The sequence below is a fragment of the Macaca thibetana genome, chromosome 16 (genome assembly GCF_024542745.1).
Source record: "Macaca thibetana thibetana isolate TM-01 chromosome 16, ASM2454274v1, whole genome shotgun sequence".
NCBI classification, from domain to species: Eukaryota; Metazoa; Chordata; class Mammalia; order Primates; family Cercopithecidae; genus Macaca; species Macaca thibetana.
The window spans coordinates 65,189,672-65,207,198 of record NC_065593.1 but is presented as its reverse complement, the minus strand read 5'-3'; the positions used below and the strand labels follow the sequence as shown (position 1 = coordinate 65,207,198).

At 45.1% G+C, this 17,527-nt stretch overlaps 1 protein-coding gene across 2 annotated transcripts; it reads right to left on the bottom strand.

Annotated features, from left to right (window-relative positions):
• Positions 1-598: 598 nt before the first annotated feature.
• On the bottom strand, positions 599-17,299 carry LOC126939267 (CMRF35-like molecule 5). Of its 2 annotated transcripts, XR_007720320.1 has the most exons (5): positions 17,155-17,299; positions 11,550-11,888; positions 4,773-4,866; positions 3,012-3,177; positions 2,341-2,403 (listed from the first exon to the last, which is right to left on the bottom strand). XR_007720320.1 is itself a non-coding variant. In XM_050764493.1 (4 exons), exons 1-4 carry the CDS (start codon positions 17,192-17,194, stop codon positions 2,292-2,294), a joined length of 585 nt encoding a protein of 194 aa, XP_050620450.1. In that variant the 5' UTR covers positions 17,195-17,299; the 3' UTR covers positions 599-2,291. The 2 variants fall into 2 exon arrangements, 1 of the variants encoding a protein (XP_050620450.1); XM_050764493.1 differs by lacking the exon at positions 3,012-3,177 and having other exon boundaries at positions 599-2,403.
• Between the last annotated feature and the right edge of the window lie 228 nt (positions 17,300-17,527).

Below are 17,527 nucleotides of genomic sequence, written 5' to 3'. Positions count from 1 at the left end.
AAGCAGGAGAATTGCTTGAAGCTGGGATGCGGAGGTTACAGTGAGCCGAGATTGTGCCACTGCACTCCCACCTGGACGACGAAACAAGGCTCCATCTCAAAAACAAACAAACAAAAAAACTCAAATATCAATACAAACACCACCATACCGACAACATTAGTACGGGTAAGGGGATGGTGGGAAAAGAGGAAGACACAGAAGTCCTCATCTTTTGTGCAGAGAGTCAATAGAAAGATTCAATATGTTGTTGAAAACGAGATGCAAACATGGACGCTCAGAGAGTGTTACGAGTTGGTGGGATGTCCACGCTGCGTGGGGACTGGGGGCAGCGCTGGTCAGAGCCTGGGCAGCAGACAGGACATGGGTCAGCCCAGAGAGGAATGGCAGAGCTCATGAAGGGTGAGGTTGGGGGTGGGGGAGTCTGGAAAATAACCGTGATTTCATCATTTTCTAGCCAAGTGATCCTTTATCTTTGAGCCTGTAGAGTGCCTTCACGGCATTTACCCAGGTCTTTTTCTTTATTTCGGTGATACCCATACTTGAACAGTGCCTAGTACTTAGTGGATGTTCAATACATGTTTTTGTTTATTTTTTATTTTTATTTATACATATTTTTAAGACAGAGTCTCCCTCTGTCACCCAAGCTGGAGTGCAGTGGTGCAATCTCGACTCACTGCAACCTCCACCTCCCAGGCTCAAGAGATTCTCATGTCTCAGCCTCCCAAGTAGCTGGGATTATAGGTGTGCACCACCATACCCAGCTAATTTTTGTACTTTTAGTAGAGATGGGGTTTCACCATGTTGGCCAGGTTGGTCTCGAACTCCTGGCCTCAAGTGATCCACCTACCTCGGCCTCCCAAAGTGCTGGATTACAGGAGTGAGCCACCGCGCCCGGCCTTTTCGAATGAATGACGGTGGGGAGCGAATAAGAGTCTCACTTGGGTACAGAGATTGACCTGACAGAGGGCAGCTGGGTGATCCTGGTTCATGTTCCCAGAAGGGAATTTCTGTTATTTAACCTCTGTCCTAACCACCAGATGGTCCCTCTGGGCAGGGGGCTCAGTAATTAGAGTCCAAGACTGAGCACCACCCCAGGGACCCAGGCAGGCGGTACTGAAGAACCTGCCAACCCCAGCTCACAGTTCTAGCTCTGGCATCTAGTTTGTGGATTATGTCACAGTCCCCAAAATGTATGGGCGATCTCCCCATATACCTCAAATTGAGAGTAGCAGCCAACTGCAATGCTCTTAAAAGAGGTAAGAAAACGTAACAATCGACACAAATAGAAAGTGTTACAGTGACGAAAGGTGGCTGTGATGTCCCAACATCTTCAGTCATGCTCGTCCAGGAAGCTCCCGACTTCCCTTCCCCACAAGTGGCAGGAGAGCAGCGGGCACAGCAGCCTGGAAACCTCTGCTCTCTTCTGCACTCGTCTTTCCTTAAGTTGGCCCATTACCAGAGTTTGGTTCCGTTTTTCTGTTTTCATGGGTTTAGGATTTTGAAACCCATTATTGACTGGAGCCTTGAACCCCACGGAATGCAAAGACAGGTCCGTTAACATTGCAGGTGGCTCACAGACTTGAGATCACGAACATCCACTGTGGCACAGGCACCTCAGGGGAAAATGCATTCTTCTTGTGTTTTCTTCTGTGCTGGAGGCCTCAGAAGGAAGAAGGGCTCTGTCGGGCCCTAGGGACTGTGCAGAGAAGGGAATAGCCCCAGGTGGCACGGCTGCAGGAGATAAGGGACTAGGGGGCTGTTCCCTGAAGCTGGGGCCAGCACTGCCTCTAGAACCAGTCACTTCTCCAAAGAAATGTTGTTTCTCTGCCAGGTGTGGTGGCTCACACCTGTAATCCCAGCACTTTGGGAGGCCAAAGCAGGCAGATCTCTTGAGGTCAGGAGTTCGAGACCAGCCTGGGCAACATGGTGGAAGCCTGTCTCTACAAAAAAAATTTTTTAATTAGCTGGGCGTGGCAGCATGTGCCTGTAACCCCAGCTACTCTGGAGGCTGAGGCAGGAGGATCGCTTGAGCCTGGAGGGGAAAGTTGCAGTAAACAGAGATCACACCATTGCACTCCAGCCTGGGTGACGGAGCAAGACCCCATCTCTAGAAAGAAAATAAAAAAAGAAATTTTAAAAAAAGAAAGAAAAGAAAAGTAGAGAAGAGAAGAGAAGAGAGAAAAGAAAAGAAAAGGAAAGAAAGGGTTCTTTCTTCTGTGGGAGGGCCCTTCTCCCTGGACAGGATGTCAGTGGGCATCGGGACTCTCATCATCGGGCTGATTCTTCCTCCCTCAAGACCTTCTTTGTGGCCTGTTCACCCAGAGAACGGCTCCCAGCATGCCCAGGAGCAGAGGCAGCTCCAGGAGTAACAGGAACAGGAAGTGGGTGCTGCTGAGCAGGGACCTGTGGGAACATGGTGACAGGAAATGAGCTGCGTCCTGGGTCAGAGGTCTCAGGTCTTCTTAACTCTATGCCCAGATCCTAGCTTCCAATGTCTATGTGAGGGCAAGCCTGGAACCCCAGCCAGGACAGCCCCCTTGGCAGTGTACAGTCATGCTGCTCACCAGCGAGGCCTCCAGTCCTCCCTACACCCCCAGTCAACTCAGCCTGGCATTCAAGGTCCTGTCTGCCAACTCCCATCCAGCCTTTTTGGCTGGTCTCCCATAACTCCTCCTCACCTATCTTAAAGGGGTTTAGCATTCCCTGTCTCTTCTTACCTCGGCTTCTGCTGCATTCTGCACCCAGAGGGCCTCCCCACCCTCATCGCTACCTGTGCAAATGCTACCCACCTTTCAGGTGTCAGATCTGACGTCTTATCCTTGAAGGCCTTGGAGGTTGACCTTGCTCTGACTCTCTGCCTGTGGACCAGCACCTGACCCTGGGGTTCCTTATGTTCCCTGTTACTTTCTATGGGTGTGTAAGGCCCGGAACCTTATTGACCACCAATTCCACCCCCTCACCATCCTCCACCCACTTCCCAGGGTCTTGACCTCCCAACTTGTTTCTTTCACCTCAGCACAACTTGAGGCCACTCTCAGCTCACGGATAAATTTTAAAAATCAGACCAGGAGTGGTGGCTTGCACTTGTAATCCCAGCACTTTGGGAGGCCAAAGCAGGCGGATTGCTTGAACCCAAGAGTTCAGGACCAGCCTGGGCAACCTAGTGAGGCCTCATCTCTGAAAAAAAAAAAAAAGAGAAAGAAAAGAAAGAAAGAAGGGAAGGAGGGAAGGAGGGAAGGAGGGAAGGAAGGAAGGAAGGAGGAAGGAAGGAAGGAAGGAAGGAAGGAAGGAAGGAAGGAAGGGAAGGAAGGAAGGAAGGAAGAAAGAAGGAAGAAGAAAGAAGAAAGAAGAAGAGGAAGAAAGAAGGAAAGGAAAGGGAAGGAAGGAAGGAAGAAAGGAAGGAAGGAAGGAAGGAAGGAAGAAAGAAAGAAAGAAAGGAAAGAAAGAAAGAAAGAAAGAAAGAAAGAAAGAAAGAAGGAAAGAAAGAGAAAAATCAAAATTATATCCTACCCCAGAATGCTGGATGAGCCCTCAGATGGGACTGAGGGTATTTGGGGGAGATGGAGGAGGGACTACACAGCAGGCCACAGGTCAAAATGCCCCCAAAGGTCCTTTCCAGCTTCTTCAATCTTGGGGCTCTCCCACTACACCTCTGGAGTCCCTTGTCCTCTGTCCCCTGACAGCTAAAATCCCATCAGTTTGCACAAAAGCATGGAGGAGGAAAAAAACAAAAAAGAAACAGTCAAGGAGTCCTAAAGCCAGCTCCGCGGGTGGAGCTCTGCAGACACATTCGCAGAACTCAAGATCGAGTGAACGAAAAAAAAAAAAAAAAAAACAGAGTTGAACTGCAGAGGGAACTGGCAGGCCTTGAGTTCCAGGAGGACTGAGCCAGAGACACAGGCCTCTGCGCTGCGCTCTAGCAGGAGCAGGAGGGTCTGTGGTTTGGGCTTCAGCCTTGACCTGGGGGACTTGACCACAGCAGGCCGTGATGGAACCCAATAGCTAGCTCACAGGTGCCAACCTCTGGGGACTCCTCTGGACACCTCCAAGGTTGGTGAGCATCAGACTAATCCTCCAGACCCCTCTTCCAGCTTGGGAGGGCGAGAACACTGAACTTCCAGCTTCCCCCTTTCCCTCTAGCATTTTCCACTCCCCTACTCTGGTGCCTGGGGAGAGGGAGGCTGGAACAATATTTGTTCTTGGGCAGAAACTAGGAGCAGATGACAGAGGTGTCTCTCCTAACCCACTAGAGATCAAACCTCGATATGCCCTCTTGACCCCAGGAGGTGGGTAGGGCATGTTCAGGCCCCTTTCCTGCCACCCTTAGTCGTGTGGTGGCTCATACCTGTGTTGCAGAGTTTGCCTTCATGTTGCCAACGCTTACATGGGAAATCTTATTTTCCTCAAAGGTAAACTGAGGTTGGGGCAGCCCACCTGAGGTTTGCAGTGACTTTACTGATACAAAGATGCAACAGCGGGGGCCTATGGGGGTTTCAGCCTGAGTACCCCCAGAAGACAGGGTTATCAGAGTTAACAAATAAAAGCATAGAATGTTTAGTTAAATTTGAAGTTCAGATAAACAACATATGCTTTTTTTAGTATAAGTATAGCCCATGAAATAGTTGGGATATACTTATGCTAAAAAATGTTTTGTTGTTTGTCTGAACTTGCAGTTTAACTGGGCCTGCTGTTGTTGTATCTGGCAAACCCTGTTAGAGGAGAGGCCATGGGGCCAGACCTGTGGGAAAGTGGTGGGACCTGGCTCCACCTACCTGGTGAGGGGGCTGCTGGTCTTCTGGGTGGCTGCAGATGTGAAAGCCAGGCTTGCTGTTGCAGTTGTCCATTCCAGGACTGGAGTTTGTGTGTCTAAACATACAAAGCAGAACACGGTTCACCCCTTCCATGGTTGGCCCAGCTCTGGCTGTGGCCCTAAGACTTCTCCACCTAGGAATTAAGGAGCCTCTGCCTTGGGGTCCAAGACTCTCTGGTCAGTATCCAAAATATTACATGAATTATTTTCTAAAGAGAAGTTACTGAAGTATTACCATGTGAGAAATTCTGAGGAGCAGACTAAGGAGGGAATTTGCAATCACCAGTTGCATGGCACAGCTTAGCACACTCGACAGCGTTCTGCTCTCCTAGGGCTAGGCTAGCTCTTTTCTGAGTCTCAGCCACAGCCGAGGTGAACTCCTTACGGCCTGTTCTGTAGTGATTCGGCTGCTGGGCTTGTGGCCCTCTCGCTGAGCCACCTCTGGGGATCCCGGGATTCCTGGCTCTCTGCAGCCAGGCCCAGCGCCCTCCACCTCCGCTCTTCCCTCTCTGGCCCTTTCCTGTCTTCCAGCAGCTTTGAGATCTCACCCTCCCTATCCCCGTTGAAGTCTGGCTATATTAGATGCATCCCAGCCTCCGCTGTGTGCCAGTTCCTGCTGCACCACACCCTACTCACGCTGACAGTGTGTGTAGTGAGTTTTGATATTCAAAGGTTGCTTCTATAGCAGTCTAAAAATAAGAGATCATAGCATCATATTTGTCTTTTTTTAATATCATTTTCCTGCGATTAAATCAAGGTATAACTCACACATAATAAACTGTAAATATTTAAAGAGAACAATATGTTAAACTGATGTATGTGTATACCTGGTAACACCACCACCGTGGTCAGGACTGTGAGCATATTCATAATCCCCAAGACCGCCCTCCTCCTTACTCTGTCCCCAGGTGTTAGGGATTGAACTGTGGTCCCCTAAAAATTATATGTTGATACCCTAGTCTCCAGTACCTCAAAATGTCACTGTATTTGGAGCTAAAACCTTTCAAGAGGCAATTAAAATGAGTCTGTTAGGGTAAGTCCTAATGCCATCTGACTGGTGTCCTTCTCTGAAGAGGAGATGAGGACATGTGGGGAGACACCAGGGCGTGCGAGCACAGAGGGGCAACCTCAGGAAGGGGTAGCAAGAAGGCAGCCACCTGCAAGCCAGGGAGGGAGGCTTCAGGCTCAACTGAACCTGCCAGCATCTTGCTCTTGGACTTCCAGCCTCCAGAACTATGAGAAATACATTTCTGTTGTTTATGCCACCCAGTCTGTGGTATTTTGTTGTGACAGCCTTAGCTAAGGGATGATAGCACTGATCCATTTTCTCTTACTATCAATGAGTTTGCATTTTGCAGAATCTAATATAAATGGAATCCTACAGTGTAAATCAAGTTTTTGAGCTGGTTTCTTTCATTCAGCATAACTATGTTATCTTTGGTATATCAGTAGAATATTCCCTTTTATTGCAAGTTGTATTCTATTGTATGGGTAGTTCACTTTTTTTGTTGTTGTTTGTTTTGTTGTTGTTTTGTTTTGAGACAGAGTCTCTCTCTGTCGCTCAGGCTGCAGTGCAGTGGCATGACCTTGGCTCACTGCAACCTCCACCTCCCAGGTTCAAGCAATTCTCTGCCTCAGCCTCCCAAGTAGCTGGGACTACAGGTGAGTGCCATCACAGCCAGCTAGTTTTATTTTAATTTTTAGTAGAGACAGGGTTTTGTCATGTTGTCCAGGCTGATCTCAAACTCCTGGCCTCAAGCGATCCACCTGCCTCGGCCTCCCAAAGTGCTGGGATTACAGATGTGAGCTGCCATGCCCAGCCCATATGTCACATTTTTAAAAAAAATTCCACTCACTTGAATTGTTTCCAGTTTTTTGCTATTACAAATAAAGCTGCTATGAATGTTCACATACAAGCCTCTGTGTGAACATAAAACTTTATTATCATTTTGACTCAATATGGAAGAACTGAGGGGCTGGATCATCTCTGGCAGGCATACGTTCCATGTCTGAAGAAACTGCAAACTCTTTTCCCAGGTGGTTGTATCATGTGCATTCCCACCTGCAGGGTGTGAGGCTCCAGGTGCTCTAGAGTGTCTCCAACACTTGGTGTCAAGGTCACTAATGTTAACTTTTGTTACAGGCTGAAAGAATAAGTCATGACCAACTCATTATATCACTGGAGGCTATGTGAGCGAACAGAAAACTATTCTTTTGAAAGCAGGATGTTGGAAAACGGCAACTGTGTCTGTTGCCAGACGGGGCGCTGAGGGCAGTCACACCCAAAGTGCAGTGTTCCTTGTGATTATCTATATGAACACCTGAAAACTGTTGTACAAAGAAAGCAATTATGTGAACCTGTGATAAATCAAGCAGCTGACCAACCATTACCTCTCCCTCCCTGCTCTTTCTACCTAATAAATACGAAGGGCTGTAGAAGCTCAGGGCCCTCGTTCACTAGAAGCAAGGAGCTCCCTGACCCCTTCTTCAAAACAGATCTCTTTGTCTTTGTCTTCATTTCTGCATTCATCCCCCTTTGTTCAATCCTGTAGCAACCATCAGCGACAAGTGGTGGCCGGGACAGGAACGTGAGCAAAGAAGTTCTGCTGGAGCAGAGAAAGAGAAACTGACAAGACGAATGAGAAACCCCGGCACAAGTCAGCCAGCAGCCAATATAAGGTCAGTGGCCTAGAGAGGTACTGGGAATGGGAAGTTTTCTGAATCAGGGTAACATGGGGCAGAATTTGTCTATTGAGGTGCAACATTATGTGCATTTGCTTAAAGTTTTACTTAAATAATCTGGTGCTCAGGTTAGTTCTCAAACATTTACTAAGATGCTGAAGAAGGTCGCTACACATAACCCATGGTTTCCACAGACAGGCAGTCTCAATGTAGAAATCTGGGACAGAGTAGGAGAAGGATTAAAACGGGCTCACCAAAAAGGTCTTAAAGTTGATCTTTCTGTTTTTTCTGCTTGGAGTTTTATCCATACAGTCCTCCTGCCATTATCTCCTTCTTATTCTGCTAGACAGCAGAAGTCATTTTCTGAGTCCAAAAATCTGAAAGAATCTTTTGTCTCACCCACAGTACCAATTAAAAATAATAAACAGCAGGAGGATGAAAATTGGCCTGTGTCACGCCCTCCAGTAGCAGAAATATCTGTACCACCTCCTTCAGTAGCAGAAATAGAGACCCCAGTACAAAGAATTTTACGCTCTGCTGCTATAGCTGGAGAGCCCTTAGGACCCTGCACTTTTCCTATTTCCATAAGGCCCGATCCAAATAATCCGCAGCAGTTTATTCATGAACACACCCCACTACAGTTTAAGTTGCTGAAGGAATTGAAAGCTAGTGTAGTTAATAATGGAGTACAGCCGGGCGCGGTGGCTCAAGCCTGTAATCCCAGCACTTTGGGAGGCCGAGACGGGCGGATCACGAGGTCAGGAGATCGAGACCATCCTGGCTAACACAGTGAAACCCCGTCTCTACTAAAAATACAAAAAAAAAAAACTTAGCCAGGCGAGGTGGCAGGCGCCTGTAGTCCCAGCTACTGGGGAGGCTGAGGCAGGAGAATGGCGTGAACCCGGGAGGCGGAGCTTGCAGTGAGCTGAGATCCGGCCACTGCACTCCAGCCTGGGTGACAGAGCGAGACTCCGTCTCAAAAAAAAAAAAAAAAAATAATGGAGTACAAAGCCCATTTACTTTAGGATTGCTAGAATCTATATTTGACGCTATGCACCTTCCACCCTTTGATGTAAAGCATTTGGCTCGCACTCGTTTGTCTGCTAGTGCATACCTGACATGGAATTTAAGTTGGCAAGAACTGTGTGCACACCAGGCTAGACAGAATCGTGCTGATGGACACAGAGACATTACAGAGGATATGCTATTAGATAACGGTCCTTATTAAGATCTGGAACATCAAACGGCACTCCCAGACGCTGCTTACAAGCGGTGTGCCTTGGCTGCTAAACGTGCCTGGGCCACAATTCCTGAGGAAGGGGTCCCACCCAGTACAATCTTTTTTACATATCATGCAAGGGTGGCTTATGCATATTTTCTTGCAAGAGGCAGTGAAGCATCAGATTCCTCATACTGTGGCTGCAGAAATGCTAACCTTAACTCTAGCTTTTGAGAATGCAAATGCAGATTGTAGATGTGCACTGGCACCTGTGAGATGTACAAAAAACTTGGGAAATTTTCTCAAAGCTTGTCGAGATGTGGGAACTGAGCCTTATTGCTCTACAGTGTTGGCTCAAGCAACGGCTAATTTAGTAGTGGACAAATCTAAAAAGGGCCAAGGGGCGAATCCTAAAATGGAAAAATGTTATAATTGTGGAAAAATCGGACACTTCAAAAAAGAACACCGTCAGACCTCTGGGCAGAAGGGATCTTTTTTTTTTTTTTTTTTTTTGAAACGGAGTCTCGCTCTGCCGCCCAGGCTGGAGTGCAGTGGAGTGATCTCGGCTCACCGCAAGCCCCGCCTCCCGGGTTCCCGCCATTCTCCTGCCTCAGCCTCCCGAGCAACTGGGACTACAGGCGCCGCCACCACGCCCGGCTAATTTTTTGTATTTTTAGTAGAGACGGGGCAGAAGGGATCTTATAATACAGTTCCCTGCACCCCCCAACAGAAAAAAACACGAGGATTTTGCTATCACTGCAATAAAGGAAATCATTGGGCTAGTCAATGCCACTCAAAATTTCATCAGAATGGCACCCCTTGTGGGGAAACGAGAAGGAGACCTGGACCCGGGCCCCACAAACAATGGAGGCATTCCCCATCCAGCCCACAGCCCCGTCTCAGGGATGGGATGCCAGAGGCACATTGATTCCCACTCCCCAGGAACACCCTGAAGTGCAGGATTCGATCTCCCAGTCAGAGAACAGGTAACGTTAGTGGGAGGAGACAAACCCACCAACCTTCCCACTGGTATTTGGGGACTTTGCCAACAGGATATATGGGATTAATTTTGGGTAAAAGCTGTCTTAATTTACAGGGCATTACTATAGTCCCAGGAGTTATGGAGGAGAAATTCAAGTAGCGGTAATGTCACAAGATCTTTGGGGTTTTGAACCAGGAGAATGTATTGCTCAGCTACTGCTTATTTCCTGCAAGTTACACCCTTCTCCATGGAGGTCGGGAGTTCGAGACCAGCCTGTCCAACATGGAGAAACCCCATCTCTACTAACAATACAAAATTAGCCAGGCGTGGTGGTGCATGCCTATAATCCCAGCTACTCAGGAGGCTGAGGCAAGAGAATCTCTTGAACCCAGGAGGTGGAAGTTGTGGTGAGCCGAGATCTTGCCATTGCGCTCCAGCCTGCAGCCTGGGCAACAAGAGTGAAACTCCATCTCAAAAAAAAAAAAAAAAGAATTGATATTATCTGGTCCTGAACTCACCAAAGGGCCATCTGAGCCTGACATTTTCTTTGTGAAAAGACTGCAAATGACAAATTCTATTTCATTAATAGATACAGAGCTATTCTAGTTATCTATTTCTTCTTGTGACTGGTAGTTTGCACCTTTCAAGGATGTTTTTCCATTTCATTTAACTTGTTGAATATATTGACATAAAAGTTGTTTACGACACATATTCCTTTATTATTCTTTTAGTAGCTGTAAAATCTGTTGTAATGCTACCTCTCTCATTTCTGATGTTAATAATTGATGTCTTCTCTCTTGTTTTTCCTGATCAGTCTAGCTAGAAGTTTAACAGTGTTTTTGATGTTCTCACAATGTGTGAGATGTATCTCATTTCATTTTTTCCCCATTACTTTTGTTTGCGATTTCATTAATTTTTCACTGTGGTCTTAATATTATATGTGTTCTGGTCTTTGCTTTGAGTTTACTTTAATCTTTTTTTTCCCTTGTTTCTTAAGCTAAGGCCATTGACTTGAGGCCCTTCTCCTTTTCTGACACAGGCACTTAGTGCTATAAAGAAGTTCCAAGAAGGCACTGGCAACGACTGGGGTCTCTGGTTACCAGGGAAAGGGGTCCCTTTGGCCCATGGGCTGAAACTGGAACCATCACCCTGTCATCTGTGGGCAACAGACTCGGACACTGAGCTGTTCAGAGAAAAACAAAATGTGCCTAGAAAGGTTTAATCCCATCCTGGAGGGAGCCCTGGGAGCCATGGGGGCATTGAAGAGATCCCCTCAATCCCAAGCGGTCCTTCAGGGTCCTATGAGACCTGTCTTAGTCTACTTTTTCTTGGTTATAACAGAATATCTGGAATTGAGTAATTTATAAAGAAAAGGAATTTGTTTCTTACAGTTATGAAGGCTAAGATGGCCGAGGTTGAGGAGCCACATCTTGGGAGGGCCTTCTTGATGGTAGGGACTCTGCAGAGTCCCAAGGTGGTTCAAGGCATCTCGTGGTGATGGAACTGAGTGTGCTAGGTCAGGTCTGTCTGCCTTTTCTTATAAAACCACCAGTTCCATTCCCATGATAACTCATTCATTCTTTAATCCACGAATGGATTAATTCATTCATGGGAACTCTACCCCCATGACCCAGTCACCTTTTAAAGGCCTCGTCTATCAATACTGCCACATTGGGGATTAAGTTTCAACACGAGTTTTTGGGGGGACAAATATTCAAACCATAGCAAGACCTCAGGACTCAGCCACCCTCTGTCATAGGTGACTCTGAGTGACAGTTAATTTACTCAAGTGGGACCTCAGGGACCAGGACAGAGCAGGACCTGAGTGACACACACATATATACACTTCCTCTTACCTGGCTTAATGGCCACTTGAACGTTGACCCCAAGATCAATTCCAGTTTTCTCAATCCCACACCAATAACTGTCAGCATCATCTCTTTTAAGATTCTCCATGGTCACGGTGAATATGCGGTTTTTCTGATTGTCCCTGATGGACACCCGATTCTTCTTCACCTCCTGCTCTGATCCATTTGTTCTAACAAGGATGTTACAGCCATTCCAATCAGCTCCTCGACACCACCACTTCAAGTAAGTTTCCCAGCCTGAGCCGTAAGCACACTGCACAGTCAACGAGCCCCACTCCAAGCCATTCACTGTTGTTGGACCAGTGATTTCAGTGGCAATGGAGTAGCCTGGAAAACACAAATTCATGTGCCGTCACCTCCCACCCCAAGGGCAGGGCCACAGCCTCCTGCATTGGGAGTAGTGGCCACATCCAACTGCCTCATAACAGTCAAGGAAGGAATACATTTTCCACAAGACAAATCTTTGTCCTTCAAAATTCCACTGGGTCAAAGTCACCAGGAAAATCACTGAAGAGCACAATTGCAGATCCCCAACGAAACACAAATGTTGACACTGAGCAATAATAGCTTCCTGCAGTTCACCCCTCTCCCTCTCCCTATGGCCAACAAATCATTGTATTCCAAGGAACGCTCTTTTGCAACCATCTTTGTGTTATACTGGTCTGATGGGGAGGAAATTGCAGAAGACCCTTTTCCAGGAGAATGATTGCTGCCTTGACGATTGGCTATTCCTGGTGATTCTGATGGTTTCTGGTGGCTCTGCTGTAGTTAATCACCCTGAATGAATCCCTTTGAAATTGACCAAATAGTGATACCAACTGGTCTGTATGTGCTATGGGATCCACATCACACAGATCTCCATTTCGCCATACATTGTTATAAATTCCAGTTCCAAAATTCCTAGGAAAAGCTAACTTAGATAAACGCAAGTAAAGGTTAGGTATAAACAGAGCGGCACCCATTCCACACTCTCCTGCATCTTATAAGTTCTTCTCTAAACATAATGGACATGATTCAAGTCAGCTAAAGGGTGAGGGATGGGGCATACCTAATTAGCTCCACTTTTCAAACAATTTGCTCCAGGACAAGACTAGTCTGCATGAACTTGTCAGCCTAATCTTTCACTTGAAAACAATTCAAAACAGTGGAAATACCTTAAGTGAGACCTTTGTCAGAAAATCTTTAAATTCAACTGACCTAAAGGGAGACCCAGCTAAAGAAACGATTGATTTTGATTATTTGTGCACCGGTAATAAAGCGTAGCTGTGATTACTGCAGCATAAACTTGAGATCGAACTAGAAGCACATTGGAGCACTTGAAGAAGCCCTGGGAGCAATTCCCATGGAAGGAGAGAAGTTGTCTCTGAAACTCCAAGAGACACCCAAGGTCATGGTTAAGAGCTGAGGCTGTGCCAGAGGGCTTGGGTTTGAATCCTGGCTCTACCACTTACAAGTTTTGTGAACCTGGGCAAATTAACCTCTCTGTGTGATATGGTTTGGCTATGTCCTCACCCAAATCTCATCTTGAATTGTAGCTTCCATAATTCCCACGTGTTGCTGGGGGGACCTGGTGGGAGATAATTGAATCATGGGGTGGTTTTCCCCACACTGTTCTCATGGTAGTGAATACATCTCACGAGATCTGATGGTTATATAAAGGGAAACCCCTTTTGCTTGGCTCTTATTCTCTCTCTTGCCTGCTGCCATGTAAGACGTGCCTTTCACCTTCCACCATGACTGTGAAGCCTCCCAGTCAAGTGGAACTGTGAGTCCATTAAACCTCTTTTTCTTTATAATTTACCCAACCTCGGGTATGTCTTTATCAACAGCGTGAAAATGGACTAACACACTGTGCCTTCGTTTCCTATAAGTGGGAATAATAATGGCATCTACCTCTATGTTACTGTATTATGTTTGTTATTATCATTATTACCCCTGGAGGAATGAAAACTTTAGACTTCATTGGAATGTCTTGAAAAACCAGGGTTCACCATGGTAGGAGTGGAAGACAGTTTCACCACAAACAGGCAGAGCTGCACAACCCGAGGAATTCCTGGAACAGAAATTGGACTCTATGCCCAAATCTGCTTTCTATGGCATCCGAAGGGAATTAAGAAACTGCACACGACCTCCTGGGGAAAGATGGATTTGGGGGCTTCATTTGTTCACTCTGAAAAAAGTTCTGCATCAGAATGGAAAAACAACAATTAAGGTAAATATTTAAAGAAAAAATACATCTGGAAGTTATATAGGAAATAAGAGCTGGGTGTGGTAGCTCACACCTGTAATTTCAGCACTTTGGGAGGCTGAGGCAGGAGAATCGCTTGAGCCCTGGAGCTTGAAAGCAGGCCTGGAAACATAGCGAGACTAAATAAATAAATAAATATTAGCTGGGTGTTGCACTGTATGCCTGTAGTCCTAGCTACTTACTTAGGAGGTTAAGGTGGGAGGATGGCTTGAGCCTGGGAGGTCAAGGCTGCAATGAACCCTGATCCCAGCACTGTACTCCAGACTGGGTGACAGAGCAAACCCTGTCTCAGAAGGAAGGAAAGGAAGCAGAATACATCTGAAAATTTTTTACAGAAAATAAATTTGAAGCCAGGCATGGTGGCTCACACCTATAATCCCCACACTTTGGGAGGCCAAAGTGGGAGGATCACTTGAGCCCAGGAGTTTGAGACCAGCCTGGGCATTAAAGTGAGTCCTCATCTCTACAAAAGAATAATAATAATAATAATAATAATCGACTTTAAAAGAAAATAAATTCGAGATTGGAAGGAAAAATTTTCTTACAAAGCTTGATCTGAGTGTAGATAATATAAGAAGTACATAGATGTGTTACATTTTAGCAGAAATGAAAACACTGCATATCAAAATTTGTTGACATGACAGCCAAAGCTGTACTCAAATATAAATCCTTGGAAAAAAATGTTTGATGATTCCTCAAAAACTTAAACATAGAGTTAACATAGGATTCAGCAATTATACCCCTAGATATATACCCAAAAGAACTGAAAACATATCTCCACACAAAACCATGCTATGAAAGCTCATAACATTATTCCTAACAATGTTTAAAAGGTGGAAACAACCCTAAGGTTCATTAACAAATGACTGGAGAAACCAAATGTGGTATATCCACTGTGAAATATTATGCAGCCATGAAAAAGAATGAAGCTCTGATTTGTGCTACAACACTGAGGAACCTTGAAACATCATGCTAAGTGAAAGAAGCCAGACATGGAATGTCACATGTTATATGATTCCATTCATATGGAATGTCCAGAACAGGCAGATTCCTAGAGACAAGAAAGTAGATTAGTGGATGCCAAGGGCTGGGGAAGGGGTTAACTGCTAATGTGTATGGGGTTTCTTTTTGAGGTGAGGAAAATGTTCTGGAATTAGATAGAGGTGATCTTTGTACAACTTTGTGAATGTACCAAAAGCCACCGAGTTATACACTGTGAGTAAATTTTATGGTGTATGAATTATATCTCAATTGGACAAAACTAAATTCTTAGTCTTAACATAATTTAATTAATTTAGAAAGAAAAATAATCACAATATTTCATTTATTAAAGATAACAAGTGCTAATCCCAAGGAAATAAGAAGAAATTACATCTATAAGAAATGAATAATTATATAATAAAATCAGTTAACATTAACCAACCAGATCTCAAAACTGACTAGTTCAATGTAGGAGAAAAGAGAATGTGGGAAAAGGAGAAGCAACAATAACGTGGAAAATCTTGTGGCACATGTAATCAAAATGAGCACCGTCATTCCTCGATATCCAGAGGGAATTGGTTCCAGGACCCTGTGGCTATGAAAATCTACAGATGCTCAAGTCCTTGATATAAAATGCCATGATATTTACATATAACCTACACACATCCTCCCATACACTTTAAATCTCTCTAGATTATTTATAATTCTAATGCAATGTAATTGCTACGTCACACATAGTTGTTAGACTGTACTGTTCAGGGAATAATGAAAAGAAAAAGTCTGTACATGTTCAGCGCAAGTAGAGGGTTTTCTTTTCCAAATATTTTCCACCTGTAGTTGGTTAAATTGACAGATGAGGAACCCATGGATATATATGTTGGGCTGACTGTATATTACAACACGTATTAAAATTTTAAATTATAAAAGGATGCTTTATAACTACAGAACTTTATGCTAATATATACTTAATAATATTGTTAGCTTTCTTGGTGGAGGGGGGGTGGAAATGATATAATTTATTCAAAAACAAGCAAAAAAAAACCCTGAATAGATAATAATCATGGTGGGGGTCGGGGGGAATCCAAACTATTCAAAGAATTTACCCTAGATCAAGGCTCTGTTGTCAGATAGCCTTATAGGTAATTTTGCAAGATTCTAAGGGAAAAAAATCCTTTATGATCTAATTCCAGAGCATTAAAAAATGGAAATCTGGCCAGGCACAGTGGCTCACACATGTAATCCCAGTACTTTGGGAGGCCAAGGTGGGCGGATTACGAGGTCAAGGAGCCAAGACCAGGCAGGCCAACATGGTGAAACCCCGTCTCTACTAAAAATACAAAAAAGTTAGCCGGGCATGGTGGTGCACACCTGTAATCCCAGCTACTTGGGAGGCTGAGGCAGGAGAATTGCTTGAACCTAGGAGGCAGAGGTTGCATTGAGCCGATATTGTGCCACCGCACTCCAGCCTGTGCAACAGAGCAAGACTCCTTCTCAGATAACGATTACGCACTGTCTAGCTGCCTGTCTTCCTCTTTATACTCTGAGCTCTTTAGAGGAAGTCTCTCAGCGGTGGCTAAGAACCAGTCAAGACCATGTATGGAGGCGTCTAAACCATCCAGATGCTTGAGCCCGCCATGACTGACTGAGTGGGTCTGAGCCAGAACCCGAGTATCCGTGCTCTTTAAAAGTTCTTCAAGAATGGACTCATTCATTAGTTCCTTCCTTCATTCATATCTGTTCATTCATCTGTTTATATAGAAGGGTCAGGGTTGAGAACCCTAAGGTTCATGAAAGTGAGTCCTCATCTCTACAAATAGTAATAGTAATAATAATCAACTTTAAAAGGAAATAAATTTGAGATTGGAAGGAAACATTTTCTTACAAAGCTTGATTTGAGTATAGATCATATGAGAAGCACATAGATTTGTTACATTTTAACAGAAATGAAAACACTGCATATCAAAATTTGTTGACATGACAGCCAAAGCTGTACTCAAATATAAATCTTTGGGAAAAAATGTTTGATGATTCCTCAAAAAGTTAAACATAGAGTTAACATAGGATTCAGTAATTATACCCTTAGATATATACCCAAGAGAACTGAAAACATATCTCCACACAAAACCGCGCTATGAAAGTTCCAACAAGAAGCTATTCCTGTTTTGTTTTGTCTTTGTTTCTGCAGCATCTAACACAGAACCTGTCAGATAACAAAAACTTGACTGCTATTTAATGAATATGGGCAGGGATGGATGAATTGGCGCTGTCATTTTCCCTGACGTGTCTCCTTCCTAAGAACAGAGCATCTCTGTCTCCAGCCCAGCCTCTGTCATTCCAGCACCTTAAAGCTCCAGCCACACTCACCTGCGAGGATGAGAAGCAGCAGAGCCTGGGACAGCCACATGGTACTGTCTCCTCTCCTCTCCTCGGTGATCACAGGTGTCTGGTGCCCTTCAGACACTTGAATCCAAGCTCGGAAGTCAATGCCGCAAACCTACTTGAATCTCCTTCAAGTTTCTTGCTCACTTCCTATTATGTCTGTAGCTACTTCTCTATTTTACATATTAGGAGAAAAGAAGTGTCATTCTTTGCTATGGTACAGTGTGTGTTGCAAGGTGTGTCCAAACTTTTGTGCATGTAGGAAAGAAAATGGGTCCAGGCCTGGTCAGGTTTGCACGGCAGTGCATGTGGGAGCCAAGGAGCAGGAGGAGCCAGGAGGAACCCAGGCATTGAGGAC